General features: G+C 46.4%; 1 protein-coding gene across 6 annotated transcripts in view; it reads right to left on the reverse strand.

Moving 5' to 3' along the window:
- SMG7 (SMG7 nonsense mediated mRNA decay factor) overlaps nt 1-19084 on the reverse strand; it is a 109752-nt gene that overhangs the window by 23216 nt on the left and 67452 nt on the right. For all 6 annotated transcript variants that reach the window (XM_063939759.1, XM_063939758.1, XM_063939757.1 and 3 more), the window contains exons 13-15: nt 18495-18927; nt 18256-18379; nt 17730-18121 (exon numbers count right to left, since the gene is read on the reverse strand). In XM_063939759.1, the coding sequence (XP_063795829.1) occupies nt 17730-18121; nt 18256-18379; nt 18495-18927 (949 nt within the window). The remainder of the gene's footprint in view (nt 1-17729; nt 18122-18255; nt 18380-18494; nt 18928-19084) is intronic.

Genomic DNA, 19084 nt, shown 5'->3' on the forward strand with positions numbered 1-19084 from the left:
TCTTGACTTTTCCATAGCCTTGGAAGTTTCTTCCCTGTGTGACTGCCCCCCAGCCTCGAAGGCTGGCATCCGTGGTCACCAGGACCCAGTCCTGTAAGCCGAATCTGCGGCCCCCTAGAAGATGAGCACTCTGCAGCCACCACAACAGCGACACCCTGGTCCTTGGAGACAAGGTTATCCGCCGATGCATCTGAAGATGCGACCCGGACCACTTGTCCAACAGATCCCACTGGAAAATCCTTGCATGGGACCTGGCGAATGGAATTTCTTCGTAAGAAGCTACCATCCTTCCCAGGGCTCGCGTGCATTGATGCACCGACACCTGTATACGTATTAGGAGGTCTCTGTCTAGAGACAATTCCTTGGACTTCTCCTCCGGGAGAAACCCTTTTTATCCTGTTCTGTGTCCAGAACCATACCGAGGAACAGTAGACGCGTCGTAGGAACCAGCTGCGACTTTGGAATATTCAGAATCCAGCCGTGCTGTTGTAGCACTTTCCGAGATAGTGCTACTCCGCCGAACAACTGCTCCCTGGACCTCGCCTTTATAAGGAGATCGTCCAAGTACGGGATAATTATTTCAGCCATTACCTTGGTAAATACCTCGGTGCCGGGGACAGACCAACGGCAACGTCTGGAATTGGTAACGACAATCCTGTACCACAATTTTGAGGTACTCCTGGTGAAGAGGGTAAATAGGGACATGCAGGTAAGCATCCTTGATGTCCAGTGATACCATGAAATTCTCCAGGCTTGCAATAATCGCCCTGAGCGATTCCATTTTGAACTTGAACCTTCGTATATAAGTGTTCAAGGATTTCAATTTTAGAATGGGTCTCACCGAACCGTCTGGTTTCGGTACCACAAACATTGTGGAATAGCAACCCCGGCCTTGTTGAAGGAGGGGTACCTTGATTATCACCTGCTGGAAGTACAGCTTGTGAATTGCCGCCAGTACTACCTTTCTCCGAGGGCAGCAGGCAAGGCTGATGTGAGGTAACGGCGAGGGGGAGTCGCCTCGAACTCCAGCCTGTATCCCTGTGATACTATTTTCAGAACCTAGGGATCCACCTGTGGGCAAGCCCACTGGTCCCTGAAGTTCCCGAGACGCGCCCCTACCGCACCTGTCTCCACCTGTGGAGCCCCAACGTCATGCGGTGGACTCAGAGGAAGCGGGGGAAGATTTTTGATCCTGGGAACTGGCTGCTGGTGCAGCTTTTTCCCTCTTCCCTTGTCTCTGTGCAGAAAGGAAGCGCCTTTGACCCGCTTGCTTTTCTGAAGCTGAAAGGACTGTACCTGAAAATACAGTGCTTTCTTAGGCTGTGAGGAAACCTGAGGTAAAAATTTTTCTTTCCAGCTGTTGCTGTGGATACGAGGTCCCAGAGACCATCCCCAAACAATTCCTCACCCTTATAAGGCAGAATCTCCATGTGCCTTTTATAGGCAGCATCACCTGTCCACTTCCGGGTTTCTAATACCCTCCTGGCAGAATGGACATTGCATTAATTCTGGATGCCAGCCGGCAAATATCCCTCTGTGCATCCTTTATATCTAAGACGACGTCTTTAATATGCTCTATGTTAGCAAACTATTATCCCTGTCTTAGAGTATTAATATTATCTGACAGGGTATCAGACCACGCTGCAGCAGCACTATTTATGCTGAGGCAATTGCAGGTCTCAGTATATAACCTGAGTGTGTATATACAGACTTCAGGATAGCCTCCTGCTTTTTATCAGCAGGCTCCTTCAAGGTGGCCGTATCCTAAGACGACAGTGCCACCTTTTTTGACAAACGTGTGAGCGCCTTATCCACCCTAAGGGATATCTCCCAACGTGACCTATCCTCTGGCGGGAAAGGGTACGCCATCAGTAACTTTTTAGAAATTACCAGTTTCTTATCGGGGGAACCCACGCTACTTTACACACTTCATTCATTCATCTGATGGGGGAACAAAACACTGGCTGCTTTTTCTCCCCAAAAATAAAACCCCTTTTATGTGGTACTTGGGTTCATGTCAGAAATGCGTAACACATTTTTCATTGCCGAGATCATGTAACGGATGTTCCTAGTGGATTGTGTATATGTCTCAACCTCGTCGACACTGGAGTCAGACTCCGTGTCGACATCTGTGTCTGCCATCTGAGGTAACGGGCGCTTTTTTGAGCCCCTGATGGCCTTTGAGACGCCTGGGCAGGCGCGGGCTGAGAAGCCGGCTGTCCCACATCTGTTTTACGTCATCCAGCCTTCTATGTAAGGAGTTGACATTGTCGGTTAATACATTCCACCTATCCATCCACTCTGGTGTCGGCCCCACAGGGGGCGACATCCCATTTATCGGCCTCTGCTCCACCTCCACGTAACCTTCCTCATCCCACATGTCGACACAGCCGTACCGACACACAGCACACACACAGGGAATGCTCTGACTGAGGACAGGACCCCACAAAGTCCTTTGGGGAGACAGAGAGAGAGTATGCCAGCACACACCAGAGCGCTATATAATGCAGGGATTAACACTATAACTGAGCGATTTTTCCCCCAATAGCTGCTTGTATAAACAATATTGCGCCTAAATTTAGTGCCCCCCCTCTCTTTTTAACCCTTTGAGCCTGAAAACTACAGGGGAGAGCCTGGGGAGCTGTCTTCCAGCTGCACTGTGAAGAGAAAATGGCGCCAGTGTGCTGAGGTAGATAGCTCCGCCCCTTTTTCGCTGACTTTTCTCCCGCTTTTTTATGGATTCTGGCAGGGGTATTTATCACATATATAGCCTCTGGGGCTATATATTGTGATATATTTGCCAGCCAAGGTGTTTTTATTGCTGCTCAGGGCGCCCCCCCCCCAGCGCCCTGCACCCTCTGTGACCGGAGTGTGAAGTGTGTATGAGGAGCAATGGCGCACAGCTGCAGTGCTGTGCGCTACCTTGGTGAAGACTGATGTCTTCTGCCGCCGATTTTCCGGACTCTTCTTGCTTCTGGCTCTGTAAGGGGGCCGGCGGCGCGGCTCCGGGACCGAACATCAATGGCCGGTTCCATGCGGTCGATCCCTCTGGAGCTAATGGTGTCCAGTAGCCTAAGAAGCCCAAGCTACCACCAGTTAGGTAGGTTCGCTTCTTCTCCCCTTAGTCCCTCGCTGCAGTGAGTCTGTTGCCAGCAGATCTCACTGTAAAATAAAAAACCTAAAATATACTTTCTCTCTAGGAGCTCAGGAGAGCCCCTAGTGTGCATCCAGCTTTGCCGGGCACAAGATTCTAACTGAGGTCTGGAGGAGGGTCATAGTGGGAGGAGCCAGTGCACACCAGGTAGTCCTAAAGCTTTCTTTAGTTGTGCCCAGTCTCCTGCGGAGCCGCTATTCCCCATGGTCCTTACGGAGTCCCAGCATCCACTTAGGACGTCAGAGAAATTGGGATATAAGATAGCGTCAGCTGATTGGCACCAACGATCAAAGATTTCGGTCTCCCAGAATGCAATGGGCCAGTCCCCTATATCCTCGCCTCCTGGCTCAGGCAATTCAGTTGTTTTCAAAAGCTCGAGGCAGAAGCATCATAGAGAGCCCTAATCAGGCAAGAAGAACACACATACACACCCTTCCGTAAAAGAAGGAAGAGGTTGGTAGGTGAAAGGATCCTCAAATCAGGTGCGTCAGGGTGGGATCCCTGTGGATACTGTGGACTTCGGAGAAACAGAGTTATCGACGGTAAGTCTAGCATAACTTCGTATTTCTCCTGCAGGGTCCACAGGTTATTCACAGGATAAACATTGGGATGTCACAAAGCAAATTTAGTGGTGGGGACGCTGCTGACAGGCGAATCCTTCACCCAAATTCAGCGTCCTGAGAGGCAAAGGTATCAAAGGCATAATGTCTAATGAATGTGTTAATTGAAGACCATGTTGCTGCCTTACATATCTGTTCAGCTGAAGCACCACGTTGTGCTGCCCATGACGGACCTACCTTACGAGTAGAGCGAGCAGAGACATTATCCGCTTGAGAATATGCTTCTGAAATAGTCATCCGAAGCCACCTTGCCAGTGTCTGCTTGCCAGCAGGCCATCCTCTCTTGTGAAAACCATAGAGAACAGTGTGTCTGACTTTCTGATGGCACTGGAACGATCCAAGTAGATCCTTAAGGCACGGACTACGTCCAAAGATGCATCTCCCGCAGAAAGGTCCGGCCCCTGGAAAGCCGGGACTACAATTTCTTCGTTAAGGTGGAATTTAAACACCATCCTAGGAAGATAACCAGATTTGGTTCGTAGAACCGCTCTATCTGGATAAAAAAAAAAAAAGCTGTCAGCCATTTAAGATCCAATTGCTTCAGTGGTTCAAATGGGGCAACTTGAAGCACCTTTAGGACTAAACTTAGATCCCAAGGGGCTGTAGGAGTTACAAAAGGAGGTTGGATATGAAGCATTCCCTGGGAAAAAGTGCGAACATCCTGTAGGTTAGCAATTTTCTTTTGGAACCATACAGTCAATGCTGACACTTGCACTCAAGGAAGCCACCCGTAGACCTTTGTTCACTCCTGCCTGAAGGAATGCTAGGACTCTGGAAACTCTGAAAGACATAGGGACAAATTTCTGGTCACTACACCATTGAATATAGGCTTGCCATATTCAGTGATAAATACGAGCCGAGGATGATTTCCTTGCTCTGGGCATTGTTTGAATCACCTGTTGCGAGAATCCTCTTGCTTTCAGGATGGAAGTCTCAAGAGCCACTCCGTCAAAGATAGCCGATCCAGGTGCTTGTAATAGCAAGGACCCCGAGACAGTAGATCTCGACGTTGAGGGAGTAGGAATGAAGCATCCATCGACAGCCTCTGCAGATCTGTGTACCAATGTCTTCTGGACCAAGCCAAAAATATTAGTATCACGACGCCCTTCTGTTTTCACCTTTCGCATTACCTTGGGCAAAAGGGCGATCGTGGAAACACATAGGCCAGACGAAAGTCCCATTTTAATGACAGGGTATCCACAAAAGGTCGCTTTGGGATTCTTAGTTCTTGACCCGTATGCGGGAACTTTGTTGTTCTGATGGGACGCCATGAGATCTACCTCCGGTAACCCCCCCCCCACCACCACCACCATTCATTTGCATGAATGGCGTGTCGTCTGAGAAAATGCGTTTCTCAGTTTAGGGTTCCTGGAATGAAAACTGCGGACAAGGATGGATGAAGGAGAGCTGCACACCTTAACGTGCGGCTTACCTCCTTCATTGCTTTTTGGCTGCGAGTTCCTCCCTGATGATTGAGGTATGCTACTGCTGTTGCATTGCCCGAGCGAATTTGAACTGGTTTCCCCTGAAGGATGTCCTTTGCCTGAATGACTGCCATTTATATGGCCTGAAGTTCCAATATATTTATTGGCAGGCAACTTTCTTCCTTGGTCCACAGCCCTTGGAAGCAACTTCTTCTTGACACTGCTCCCCAACCCTGAAGACTGGAATCCGTTTTCAGAACTTCCCAATCTGATATCCAAAAGGGTCTCCCTTTGTCCAGATGGGATGTCTGTAGCCACCAGTCTAATGACCTCCTTACTTCCAGAGGAAGGACCATAGTCTGCATTTTTATTGTCTGATGTAACCCATTCCATTTGGAAAGGATCTGACGTTGTAGAGGCCTCGAGTGGAACGGAGCATACTCCTCCATGTAGAATGTCAACACAACAGGTCCCATCACACGCATTGCTGCGTGAATGGATACCCTATGACTGTAGCAGCTGCTGTATCCTGAACTCCGGAAGTAAAAATTACTCTCTGAAGACCAGAATCCAACACAGCCCCCAAATGAGTCATCCGTTGTGATGGAACCAGGGACGACTTTGCCCAATTTATGAGCCAACCGTGTCTCTGTAAACAATCGATTGTCTGTTGCAGATGGCACTGAAGAAATTCCTGAGATTGTGCCAGGATTAATTGTCAAGGTATGGAAAAATCCTTATCCCCTGCTGATGGAAAAAAGCCACCATTACCACCATAATTTTAGTGAACACTGTGGGTGCTGTGGCCAGTCCAAATGGTAGAACAAGAAACTGAAAATATTGCGGGAGGATAGCAAACCTGAGATGGCACTGATGGGACAGTGCTATAGGAACATGTAGGCAAGCATCCTGTATATCCAGGGATTACATAAAATCCCCGGGCTCCATTGCCAAAATAATGGAACGCAAAGTCTCCATATGAAAACGAGGCACTCAAATGGACTTGTTCAGCACTTGAGATTGAGTATAGGCTGGAATGACCCATTTGGCTTCCGGACTACAAACAGATTAAAATAAAAACCTTGTCCTCAATTCTAGTTCCTCCTGCGCAACATCACTCCTGACTGAAGCAACTTCTGAACTGCCTCTTGCAAAGTCCTGGCCTTCGTTTCCACTGAAGATGGGCTGGTACAAAAAAAAACCTATGAAGAGGGTGTTTCTTGAAGGCAAACGCATAACCGTGAGATACTGCTTCTTGCACCCAGGCATCTGTGGTGGACTGCTGCCAGATATGTGAAAAATGAAGAAGAAGAAGTCGGTCTCCCACCCTGGGATTCCCCAGGTGGAGGCCCGCACAATCAGGCTGATGGTTTATCTTCTGGCTTGGAAGCAGGTCCTATGGTAGCCCATTGCTTTTTAGTCTTACCAGACTTGTCAGATTGAGACGGTTTGCCATACCCCTTTATTTTTGCTTTTCCTCGAGTCTGAAAGGGACGAAAAGCTGGAAATCTAGGCTTGGATTTGTATGCGGAAGGAAACGTCACTTTCTTGGAGTCTGCCTCTGACTCCAAAATGCAAATTTTTTACCAAAAAGAATATCTCCAGTAAAAGGCAAAGACTCCAGAACCTTCTTGAATTCTGAATCAGCTTTCCACGTACGGAGACAAACCGCTCTGCGAGCTGCTACTGTTGCGGCTAATGCTTGAGATGCATTTGTACCCATATCCAAGGCTGCTACTTCCATAAAAATAGCCCGTTTCATATGTGCAATATGGGATTTTTGCTCTCTAGATGCCAATGAAAGATCATCCTCCAATACATCAGCCCAGGCTGCCACTGCTTTTTCCATCCAGAGAGAAGCCATGGCTGGTCTTATGACTGCCCCAGACAAGGAGAAAATGTTTTTTAAAAACCCATCTATTTTCCTATCCGTGACATCATTTAATGCTGTTGAAGGCAGGAGGTAATGTAGATTTTCGCACCAATCGAATGACATGCGTATTTACTTTGGAAGCCACCTCCCTTTTTAAACAGTCCTCAGCTGGGAGAGGATATTGGGAATTCCATTTCTTTGGAATTCTAAACTTCTTACTGGGTGTTACCCAAGCCTCTTGCATAATTTCCGTCAGCTGTTCTGACCAAGGAAATTCAGTCCTGACTGTTTTGGGATGTTAAAACACAGGTGCCTTAGATTTTAACAAAGGCTCTGCTGCTTCCTCTAAGGATAGAATGGCTTTCATAGCACTAATTAGCTCAGGTATGTGCACTGAGCTGCCTTCATTCTAGTCTGTATGCAGACCCGGAGTGTGACGAGACCCCATCTGAAACATGTGTAGACTGTGAAGATGTTGATTCATGTCTATGTGATTTACCTTCCACCGGCCTTTCAGCCTGTTTTTGTTGAAAGGCTGCAGATTCCTGTACTGGATGTGATAAACACCAGGGGGAATGTTGCATGTAAGGGTTAATGGGATAACCTATCCCTAGTATAGGAGCTGGCATTATCCGCTCAGCTATACTGGATAATGCCTGTGCAAAAGTAGCCCATGGGGGTTCAACTTGAACCTGTGCCTGCCTTGGATTATTAAGGAGGCTTTGGTGAAAACTAAAAATCATTTGCACATAATCCATTTTGAACCAAGTCTTGAGAGGTTAACCCAGCTTTACAAGACAAACATGAAATCAGTGTTGGTGCTGCTGTGGAGAGTGTATCCTCCTCACCCTTGCCTCTCTTAGACATGATAAACAAATCACACACCTCTACAGCGTTAACTACACAATTTGTTACTGAAATCACTTTAAAACTTGTTTAAGTGACATACACTCCGATCCCTCCCTGCTTTGCACCAGCATTGAGGATCGGAATACACAGGAGACTGACAAAAAATAGTAAAGTCAGCAATCACACTACCAATTAGTATAATAAGCAATATGAGCACATATTCAACTACAGATACATGTCAAGTATGTAGGAGAAACATATTACTGCATTACCTTATATAGGATTTTAAACGTATTCAGTCGCACAGCGAAAGAAACAGCAGCAATAGTTACAGACTCCTATGCATCAGGCACTTATCCAACTACGTGCACTCATTAGTAGGTAGAGACTTAGTGCTGTATCACCTGACTCAGGAGAGTGGGATACAGGGAGTCTTCACCCCACTTCCAGGATCGATCAATAAGTTAGTTAACTCTGAGTGGATCCAGACGCTAATAGTGTACCAGTGAACCGCCCAGTGAAGCTACAGTGAACACAGACGCCCAAGTGAACACCGACGCACTAGTCAACACAGCTGCCTATGCTGTGACTGGGTCCTCTTAGATACACAGCATATGAGACGGAAGCGGGAATTCAGCTCATGGCAGGAAACTGGTCATGAACCGGGGGGAGGGGCGACCAGGGGGTAATCTTACTCCCCACTGCGGACATCAACCCCAGGGATCGCAGCCTCACACTAATCCCTGCACCCTATAATCCCTGGGGCCTATCGCTGGTGCACCCAAGGTGGCAGGCACTTCAGCTACCGTTCGGTAGTCTCCTTACCGAAAATAGTGCGGCTATGTCTTGCGTCTCCCCCGCTAAGCGGAACAGACGCCATACCTTCTCCCCATGCTCCAGCTTCAGCCTGGTAACGTTCGCTGGACTTGCTAGTACATCCGACACGGACGCCCACCGAAATAGCACTGTACACATGGGTGTTAACGCAACCCGGTGGTGAGTTGTTGGAGCGACTCTTTCTAAGGTGCGTGTAGGAAGCTTTTTAGAAAACTCGCTCAAAAAACGTAAGACTATATAAAAATAAAAAAAACCTTATGTCTGCTAAAATCATCAGCCCAAAGATCGTGGTCCAGGTCCTGCTACACCAACAAAAAAAAAAATTAATTGCCTGAGGCAGGAGGCAGGGATAAAGGGGACTGGCCCGTTGCATTTTGGGAGGCCGAAAGATTTGACTGTTGGTGTCAATCTACTGACGCTACCTCATATCCCAATGTTTATCCTGTGGATAACATGTGGACCCTGCAGGAGAAAAATTCTTTTCCCCTCAAAACTCTACACACAGTACCCCATAATGACAAGAAAAAAAGTTTGTGATTTTTGCAAATTTATTAAAAATAAAAACTAAGAAAATCACATGTACATAAGTATTCACAGCCTTTGCCATAAATCTCAAAATTGAGCTCAGGTGTATCCTGTTTCCACAGATCATCCTTGAGATGTTCCTACAGCTTAATTGGAGTCCACATGTGGTAAATTCAGTTGATTGGACACGATCTGGAAAGGCACACCCCTGTCTACATAAGGTCCCACACTTGACAGTGCATGTCTGTGCACAAATCAAGCATGAAGTCAAAGGAATTGTCTGTAGACCTCCAAAACAGGATTGTCTCGAGGCACAAATCTGGGGAAGGGTACAGAAAAATATCTGCTGCTTTGAAGGTTCCAATGAGCACAGTGGCCTCCATCATTTGTAAATGGAAGACGTTCAGAAACACCAGGACTCTTCCTAGAGCTGGCCGGCCGTCTACACTGAGCAATTGGGGGAGAAGGGCCCTAGCCAGGGAGGTGACCAAGAACCCGATGGTCACTCTGTCAGAGCTACAGCATTCCTCTGTGGAGAGAGTAGATCCTTTCAGAAGGACAACCATCTCTGCAGCAATCCACCAATCAGGCCTGTATGGCAAAGTGGCCAAACGTAAGCTACTCCTTAATAAAAATGCACATGGCAGCCCGCCTGGAGATCGCCAAAATGCACCTGAAGTACTCTCAAAGAGTGACAAAATTCTCTGGTATGATGAGACGATTAAACTCTTTGGTGTGAATGCCAGGCGTCATGTCTGGAGGAAACCAGGCACTGCTCATCACCAGGCCAATACCATCCCTACAATGAAGCATGGTGGTGGCAGCATCATGCTGTGGGGATGTTTTACAGTGGCAGGAACTGGGAGACTACTCAGGATAGAGGGAAAGATGAATGCAGCAATGTACAGAGACATCCTGGATGAAAACCTGCTCCAAAATGCTCTTGACCTAAGACTGGGGCGAAGGTTTATCTTTCAGCAGGACAACCACCCTAAGCACACAACCTAGATATCAAAGGAGTGGCTTCAGGACAACTCTGAATGTCCTTGAGTGGCCCAGACTTGAATCAAATTGAACTTCTCTGGAGAGATTTGAAAATGGCTGTGCACCGACGCTTTCCATCCAACCTGATGGAGCTTGAGGTGCTGCAAAGTGGAATGGGCTAAACTAGCCAAAGATAGGTGTGCCAAGCTTGTGGCACCATATTCAAAAAGACTTGAGGCTGTAATTGCTGCCAAAGGTGCATCAACAAAGCATTGAGCAAAGGCTGTGACTACTTATGTATATATGATCTTAGTTTTTTTATTTTTAATAAATTTGCAGAAATCTTTTGAAAAAAAATTCACGTTGTCATTATGGAATATTGCGTGTTGAATTTTGAGGGAAAAACTTAATTTATTCCATTTTGAAATAAGGCTGTAACATACCAAAAAGGGGAAAAAGTGAAGCGCTGTGAATACTTTCCGTGTGCACTGTACATCCATTCTCTGGCAAGGGTCTGGTGTGTGGTAAAGATAATGTGGAAAAACTACTGCAATATTTGGCAATCACAAATTACTGTAGATTGTGTTTAGACTCTAAGCCTAGATGGATCTGAATATGCAAAGAAGGATGGGGTATACCAAGGTATACTCGGGCGCTCGTAACACGAGATGCTTTCCTATGTTCCTGACTGGGGTACGTAGTAAACACCTAGGTCAGAGGTTCTCAAACTCGGTCCTCGGGGGCCCACACAGTGCATGTTTTGCAGGTCTCCTCACAGAATCGCAAGTGAAATAATTAGCTCCACCTGTGGACCTTTTAAAATGTGTCAGTGAGTAATTAATACACCTGTGCACCTGCTGGGTTACCTGCAAAACATGCACTGTGTGGGCTCCTGAGGACCGAGTTTGAGAACCTCTGACCTAGGTGTTTACTACCTACCCCAGTCAGGAACATAGGAGTGGAGAACCAGACCATCCCCTGAACATCACCCATCACTTATCCATTCTGGAGGACATAACATCCATATAACTGCCTCAAGGAGGACTGTCCATACCGTAATGCATGAGGAGCTTGTTTCAAAGACAAATGGAGCATAACATCCTCTAACGGTAACCTACACACCTCCAATTGGACTTACTCTATTCAGTGATTCGGGTATTATTATTTTTTTTAACTTGTGTAGTTTTTTATTAGAGTTTTTCACAGGGACAAGGTAAAAAAAAAAAAAAAAAAACAACAACATTAAATACAGAACAAAACCAGAACAACAAACAAAACAGAGGGGGAAAAGAAAAGAAAAAAAAAAAAACACATTGCAGGAAAAATACAGTAATTAATACCATCTGTGTCACAGTGTCACATGGAAAAAGATAATAAGTGTCACGGCAACATCGCAAATTCAAATATGAAGCCTCTATTAGTCAGAGAATAGTGCTCCAGCTGTAAGCCAGACGGGAGGTATTCCACCTATCCCACTTGCTAAAGTAATGGGGTAGGGTCCCTCTAGACCTATGTGTAAACCTCTCATGTCCTGACACCTCATTTACTAGGGCTCGCCAGTTGTACACATTGGGGGAAGAAGTAGCAAACCAGTTACGCGCTATAATCACCTTAGCTAAGGTAGTCAGGCAAAGAACATATTTGTATAGTGCCGGGCAGTAGGATTCCTCTAAGTCTAGCGCAAACATACATATAGTAGAAGAGAGGGGGGGCAGCGTAGGTTCAGTGAGCAGAATGTCCGCCCAAACTGCTTCCCAAAAGGCATGCACAGTGGGGCACAGCCATAATAGGTGCCAAAAAGTAGATTCAAGGGCACCACATCTGGGGCAGGTACTATCAGGCCGTAGGCCTGCTTTATACAAAGAAACTGGAGTTCTGTATGTCCTATGCAGAACAAAGAAATAAACCTGCTGATATTTGATACACTGAGTAGAGTATTTAAGTGAGCTCAACACCTGTAGCCACTGGTCGTCTGCAATTGGGCCAATGTCTTGTTCCCATTTGAGTTTAAGTTGGTCAAATATAGTCGGACAGATGTGGGCATTCAGACTACTATATAAAATGGAAACTTGGTGTCTTGCACCTAAATTCCTAACCATATCTTTAATCGGGGAGTCAGAAATGGGCGGGGGCGAGGCCCCAAACTGTGCCTGCACCGCATGGCGGAGCTGTAGATAGCGATAAAAGGATCTATTGGATATTTCAAGCTCCTCCTTCAGTTGTGCGAAAGACTTGAAAACACCATTATCAAACAGTTGCGAGACTGTGGTAAGGCCCGCCCCAATCCATATGTTGTCCTGTGAGAGCTGCAACAACTCCCTATATCTTGGATTGAACCAAAGTGGCGTGTCAGAGTCTGTGCCTTGCCATGAATAATAGGAGTGAGCCTGACGCCACACAAGTAGCGATTGTCGGAGCAAAGGAGGAAGACCAGCAGTAGAAGAGGCAGAAAGAAGAAACTGGAGAGGGGAGAAATGAGACCCCACACACTCGGCAAAGAATCTCTCAAATGTGAGACTATCCCTACTGAGAATCCAATTAGACAGGTGTGCAAGCTGAGCAGCTATATAATAGGCCCGGAGATTGGGAAAGCCCAAACCTCCATCCGATTTAGCCCTAACCAGAGCTCTCAGGGCAACCCTAGGCGTTTTGTCGCCCCAAACAAAGGAGGAAAGCACACTATCAATGTTAGTGAATATTTTCTTGGGGATATAAGTAGGAGAGTGCTGCAATAGATAAAGATACTTTGGTTGCATCACCATCTTAATAAGGTTAATGCGACCCGTGACAGTAAGGGGAAGCTTCTTCCATACATGAACCCGTCGCTTCAGATCCACCGTGACCTGGTCAATGTTTTGATGTACAAAAGACTTAACATTAGGAGTGATCCAGACACCAAGATACTGAAAGCGAAGGGTCCAGGCCAAGGAGGACACATCTGGCAACGGGTCAGGAAGAATACCAGAGATGGGAAAGACATTAGATTTATTCCAGTTGATAGTCAGGCCGGAGTAAAGACCAAATGTATCAACAATACCCAGAAGGGAGGTCAGGGAAGCATCAGGGTCTCTGAGGAACAAGAGCATGTCATCGGCATATAATGCAATGACATCCTCATGTCCGTCAATGGTGATGCCCCTAACATCAGGGGACGCTCTGATGAAACATGCCAATGGCTCTACAGCCAGGGCAAAAAGGGCAGGGGAGAGTGGGCAGCCCTGTCTGGTACCACGGGACAAAGCAAATGGGGACGTCACATAGCCATTGACAGATATCCGAGCCACGGGGGAGGAATAGAGTAATTGTACCCAGCGTATGAATTTGGGGCCAAAAGCAAACCGTCTAAGGACTTCCCACAAATACTCCCATTCTACAGAGTCGAAGGCCTTGGCAGCATCCAAGGAAACTACCACAGCCCCCGACTCGGGGCGGTCCTCCATCTGCAGGTGACAAAACAGTCGCCTCAAATTTTGGAGGGTGGACTTGCCTGGCATAAATCCTGTCTGGTCATCATGAATGATCGAGGTGATAACACTATTGAGTCTAAGTGCCAGAATTTTGGCCAAAATCTTGACATCAGTAGGTAGCAATGAGATCGGGCGGTAGGACTCCGGGGCCGTAGGGTCTTTACCCGGTTTAAGGATCACCACAATAATAGCTTCGGACATAGAGGGAGGTAGACAAGCGCCCTCCAGCAATGTATTAAAGAGAGTCAAAAGATAGGGGACAAAGTATGCACGATATTGTTTATAAACTTCAACCGGTATACCGTCGTTACCCGGGGCCTTTTTATTAGGGAAGGAGGCAATAGCAGCCTCAACTTCCTCTGGGGTGATATTAGCATCCAAAATATCTACAGATTGTTGGGACAGCTGTGGCAGGGCAATGTCTGAAAGATATTGCTGTAGTTGAGTGGGGGTATAGGTGACTCTAGAGGCATACAACAAAGAATAAAAGGACTGGAAAACCTGGGCTATTTCAGGAGTGGCATATACCATTTCGCCCTGAGTATCACAGACCTGCTGAATGGAACCCCCCGTTCTCTCTCCCCGAGCCAGAAAGGCCAAGTACCTACCCCCCGTGTCCGATTGTGAATAGAGGGCGTGCTGGGAGAAAAGTAATTTGCGCTTTGATTTATCAAGCAAGTGGTCAGACCAGGCTTTCCTGGTCAAATCCCAACTTGCCCGATCATCAAGGGTCCTAGTAGTGAGGTAAGCAGATTCGGATTGGGAACAGGCAAGCTCCAGGCGCATCTCTTCCTCCCTACTAGATTTCTTGACATTAGCTATTTGTCGTATGAAGGAGCCCCGTAGTGAAGCTTTAAATGCGTCATGCTTAACCAGTGGATCAGAACAGGACGCATTATGAACCCCAAAATCACTCCATTCGCTAAGCAAGGCCTCGTGGTCAGTCAGCAAGGTCAACCAGAAGGGATTCAATTTCCAGAGCTTAGCCCCACAGGGAGGAACAGAATCTAGGACCAACAGCACAGGTGAGTGATCCGAGATTCCCCTCTGAAGGTACTGGACATCCAGTATTCTAGCAGTGAGATCAGGGGAGACGAGGGCCAAGTCTATTCTCGAGAACGAGTGAAAGCTGGCCGAGTGGCAGGAGTATTGGAGTTGTTTAGGGTGTCTCAACCTCCAAATATTCAGGAGTCCAAGCTCGGAAACCAACCTCGCGAACGGAGTGGGGGACGGGGAGGCAGAGGGTAGAGAAGGGGGAAGCTCAGCCCATCTATCTAAGACTTTATCCAAAACATTATTGAAGTCACCGATGCAAAGGACCGAAGCTGAGGGAGAAGTAGCAAGAAACGACATTGCCTGCCTGAGTACCTCATTATTGTAGGGAGTGATTCGGGTATTTGGACAAGCACCTTACTACAGGGGAACATTATTGGAATGGACTCTTCCAACTATCCAAAGCTAGTTCCTAACTAAATTGGGTAACAGTACTGAATTCATACTTTTTAAAATTTAGTGATATGCACGCAATTTTATGGTTTATGAATTTTATATTCATTTAAATTCATATTTTTCATTTTATTAATAAATTGTACAATTTAGTACTTAAATATCAATCTGGTATACTGCTAATTTTTTTTAAAACATCAAAGCGCAGCCTCCTTTCTTGTTTTGTATATTTTAGATGGATCTGAAAGCTGGAAACTAGGGCTATCACCAGCGGCTAAACACTATTAGGTGTCAAACACCATGTTCATGCAATCTGCAGTCCTGATCCAAAGTATGAAGGAGGAACCAACCATACGTAACCAGCAAAGAGGTGCTGCAGCAGCCACACACACCACCCAGAAGTGGCTCTAGGCCTGTAAAGGAGCAGCTACTCTCCAACATCTAGTTTGCCGTTAGCACACACAGTTGGGGAATGTCTGGTGACAGTGGGGGTAATTCCAAGTTGATCGCAGCAGGAAATTTTTTAGCAGCTGGGCAAAACCATGTGCACTGCAGGGGGGCAGATATAACATTTGCAGAGAGAGTTAGATTTGGGTGGGTTATTTTGTTTCTGTGCAGGGTAAATACTGGCTGCTTTATTTTTACACTGCAATTTAGATTGCAGATTGAACTCACCACACCCAAATCTAACTCTCTCTGCACATGTTAAATCTGCCTCCCCTGCAGTGCACATGGTTTTGCCCAACTGCTAACAAAGTTCCTGCTGCGATCAACTCAGAATTACCCCCATTGTGCAATCAGGAGGAGTGGTCAGTAATGGCAGATTACTGGCGGTAATAGGGAACCCTATAACAACTAGCAAAACAGTTGAGAATAGGTGGCAGAGTAAGTCCTTCCATATAAGCTATTATGTGAAACAAAAGAACAATGACTGCAAAGCCGACTGGAGGTTGATTTTGACAAGAAAATAGATGAGTGATCATTACTGGAAGAAAGGGTTAATAACTATGGAGAGAAATGCATTGTACGCAGGTGCTGTATAGTAGGGGTTTATGGAGCAGGATTAGAGTACCATACAATGTGCTCTATTTTCCCTTTTAGTGATTGTTTATTTGCATACATTGCACAAATGTCTCCTCAGAGATCAGTGACCTCTGCTTAAAGACTTGTTCTTTCAAAAAGAACAGAGGGGATACAGAAAAGATACAAGACCCTTATGCTTTTAGGCATTAGAAACAAATATGATCTTGGAATATTATATTCATTGAAACAGCACATTTTAATGAATGTTCACATCTTGATGTCAGGCCCGCCATTAGTGGGGGGACTGTTGGGCCTGGAGTCCCAGGTCCTGACAGAGAAGTGGGCCTATCCCTGGACCTACAACTAATAGAGTGGAATACAGTAGCCCCGTCTTACCGGACTTTTTGATCCTGCAATCTGGCTCGTGCTGTTTGCTGCCAGCAACTATGTAAAAAAACTGCACATCCCAGCAGCCCCTGCTGTTTGGGACCAGACTGGACTAAATGATGACTGCAGCAGCTCTCAGTGAGAGCAGCTGCACTGGACGGGACAATAGGAGTGTTGCAGGGAGGTGGTGCGCTGCCTGTGATGAGAGGAGGAGATCCAAAGACAACAAAATCGGGGCAAAAGGAAAACAGTGCACCCAGGACCACTCTCTCAGCCCCCACCAATGTAAGTACTTGTCTGCTGTAATTATAGTCCAGGCTTGGTCAGGACGCTCTTTCTTCCTCCTCACTCTGCATTTTCTCCTATGCTCCTCTGTCAATCTCACTATACGATGCCTTCTCTCTCTCATTTCACCCTATTCATTCTCTCGCTCTCTCACACATACCATCCAATTTCCACCTATGCTCTCTATCTCTCCCATCTACTCCTATTCCTCCTCTCTCCCATCTGCCCCTATTCCTCCTCTCTCTCACACACATTCCCATTTCCCCCTCTCACACACGCTCTCCCATTTCCACCTATTCTCTGTCTCCCCCCCCCCCCCCCCCCCCGCCTGCCCTTATTCCGCCTTCTTTCTCTCCTGTATGTTCCCCCTTTCCCCTAATGCTCCCTTCCCGCAGACTAACCCTAACCTACCCCCTGGTGGTTCATAAACCTTACACTCCCCCTTAGTGCCTAACTCGAACCCCCACTCCCCAAACCCACCCACTAGGTAGCCACGCTCATCCAGCCTGCGGCACAGCCACATGTGTGCGCCTTAGTACGCCACCCATGTATTCCTATGGGTGCGTATACTTAAACGCACGCACATGTCCTTGTTGCGGGCACACATGCTGTGAACATGGCAAGTGGCAGGCTAGATGAGCATGGCTACATCTGTAACCAGATATCTGTAATGGTTGAAAGTACCGGGTGAGAAATTCCTTGTAGCGGAGAGGTAATGCCAATATATGTATAAATGCCGGTGACCTCGGACATAATTGCATGCCCTATAATGCACAATTTTCCTCAAAAACACGGATGTGATCTCTGTTTGAAAAATGTACAGTTTGTTATATTAGCACCATGCAATTAGCTTACCTGCTGGAGAGAAGGATGATGCTGCGGGTTCTTGCCAAGTGACTGTATAGGTTTAGTTGGCGATTGTTGCTGCTGCTGAGCCAATACAAGCTGTAGCTGTGCTGCCGTTTGTGCGCTGGATTGAGTTGGAGAATTGGACGGAGCCTGCGACTGTGTTTGGCCAGGTAGCTGGTTGCCAATAGCACCCTGGTTAGGTGTCCCTGGGCCAGAGGGACGCTGCTGACTATAAGGAATGTGGGACTGTTTCCCAGGAGGGCCCTGACTTCCAGCTGCTGAATGAGATGAGGGCTGCAAAAAAGATCCTGGAACATTGACACCAGCAGGAAAAGTATAACCAGAGCCGATGGAGAATGCTACGGGAGGTGGGATGACATAGGCAGGAGGGGGAAAACCTGCAGAGAATAAATAAAACGTTCAGCTACATGTGAGCCCTGGGACAGCTGTAGGCTGGTTATAAGATGGAACTGCCAAGAAAGCATCAAACACACAAATATGAACAAACCGTACAAGTTTAAAGGTAAATTACCTGGCCGGCTAGGCAGAGGTGGGAAAGCGCCAGGATGGTGAATAGGTATGAACTGGGTGTTGGTGCTTGGACTCGATGTTGGGGTCACCGATGTTTTCCTTGCCTCAGTTACTGGTGTTTTCACCTGTCACAGAATAAAACATTGTGTTAGGATCAGACAGTCCCAGTGAGAGTTTCACGGCATAAAGTTTATGATTCAGATGACAAACCTCACCTCCCACAGCAGAGGTAGCACATACCTGTACAGCAATACTCTGCTTTGCAGGTTCTTGGATTTTGTCAGCACCAGGCTTCTTGATTTCAGTCTTCCTTTTGCCGTTATTATCCTTCTTGCTAACTGCAGTATTCATCCCTTTGTTATAATCTCTCTGCTCCTTACCAGCATTCAATGTTCTGGTATAACTCCGTGCTGGCACTTCTCGGTTTACCTCTTGTGGTTTAATGTTTTCTTTGAAAGTAACCACTGGCTTCTCAGATGTTTCACAGCTAGGGCTGCGTCCACTGGAAAGTACAGATTTTAAACCAGGGCTCCCTTCACTTTTTTGAGTCTCTGCTTGTGTGGCCTCCAGTGGAGAGGACCTGTCCTCAGCCTCATCTCCATCTTCAATCATCACTTCGGGGATATCTGTGAAGAAGGACACTTCCCCTTGGATAGTATGATATTGAATCAGCCTGCCAAGATAAAAAAAAAATTATATTATATTAAAAAAAAAAAATATATATATATATATATATATATATATATATATATATATATATATATATATATATATATACACACATATTATATATATATATATATATATATATATATATATATATATATATA

Source organism: Pseudophryne corroboree, chromosome 9 (genome assembly GCF_028390025.1).
Source record: "Pseudophryne corroboree isolate aPseCor3 chromosome 9, aPseCor3.hap2, whole genome shotgun sequence".
NCBI lineage: Eukaryota > Metazoa > Chordata > Amphibia > Anura > Myobatrachidae > Pseudophryne > Pseudophryne corroboree.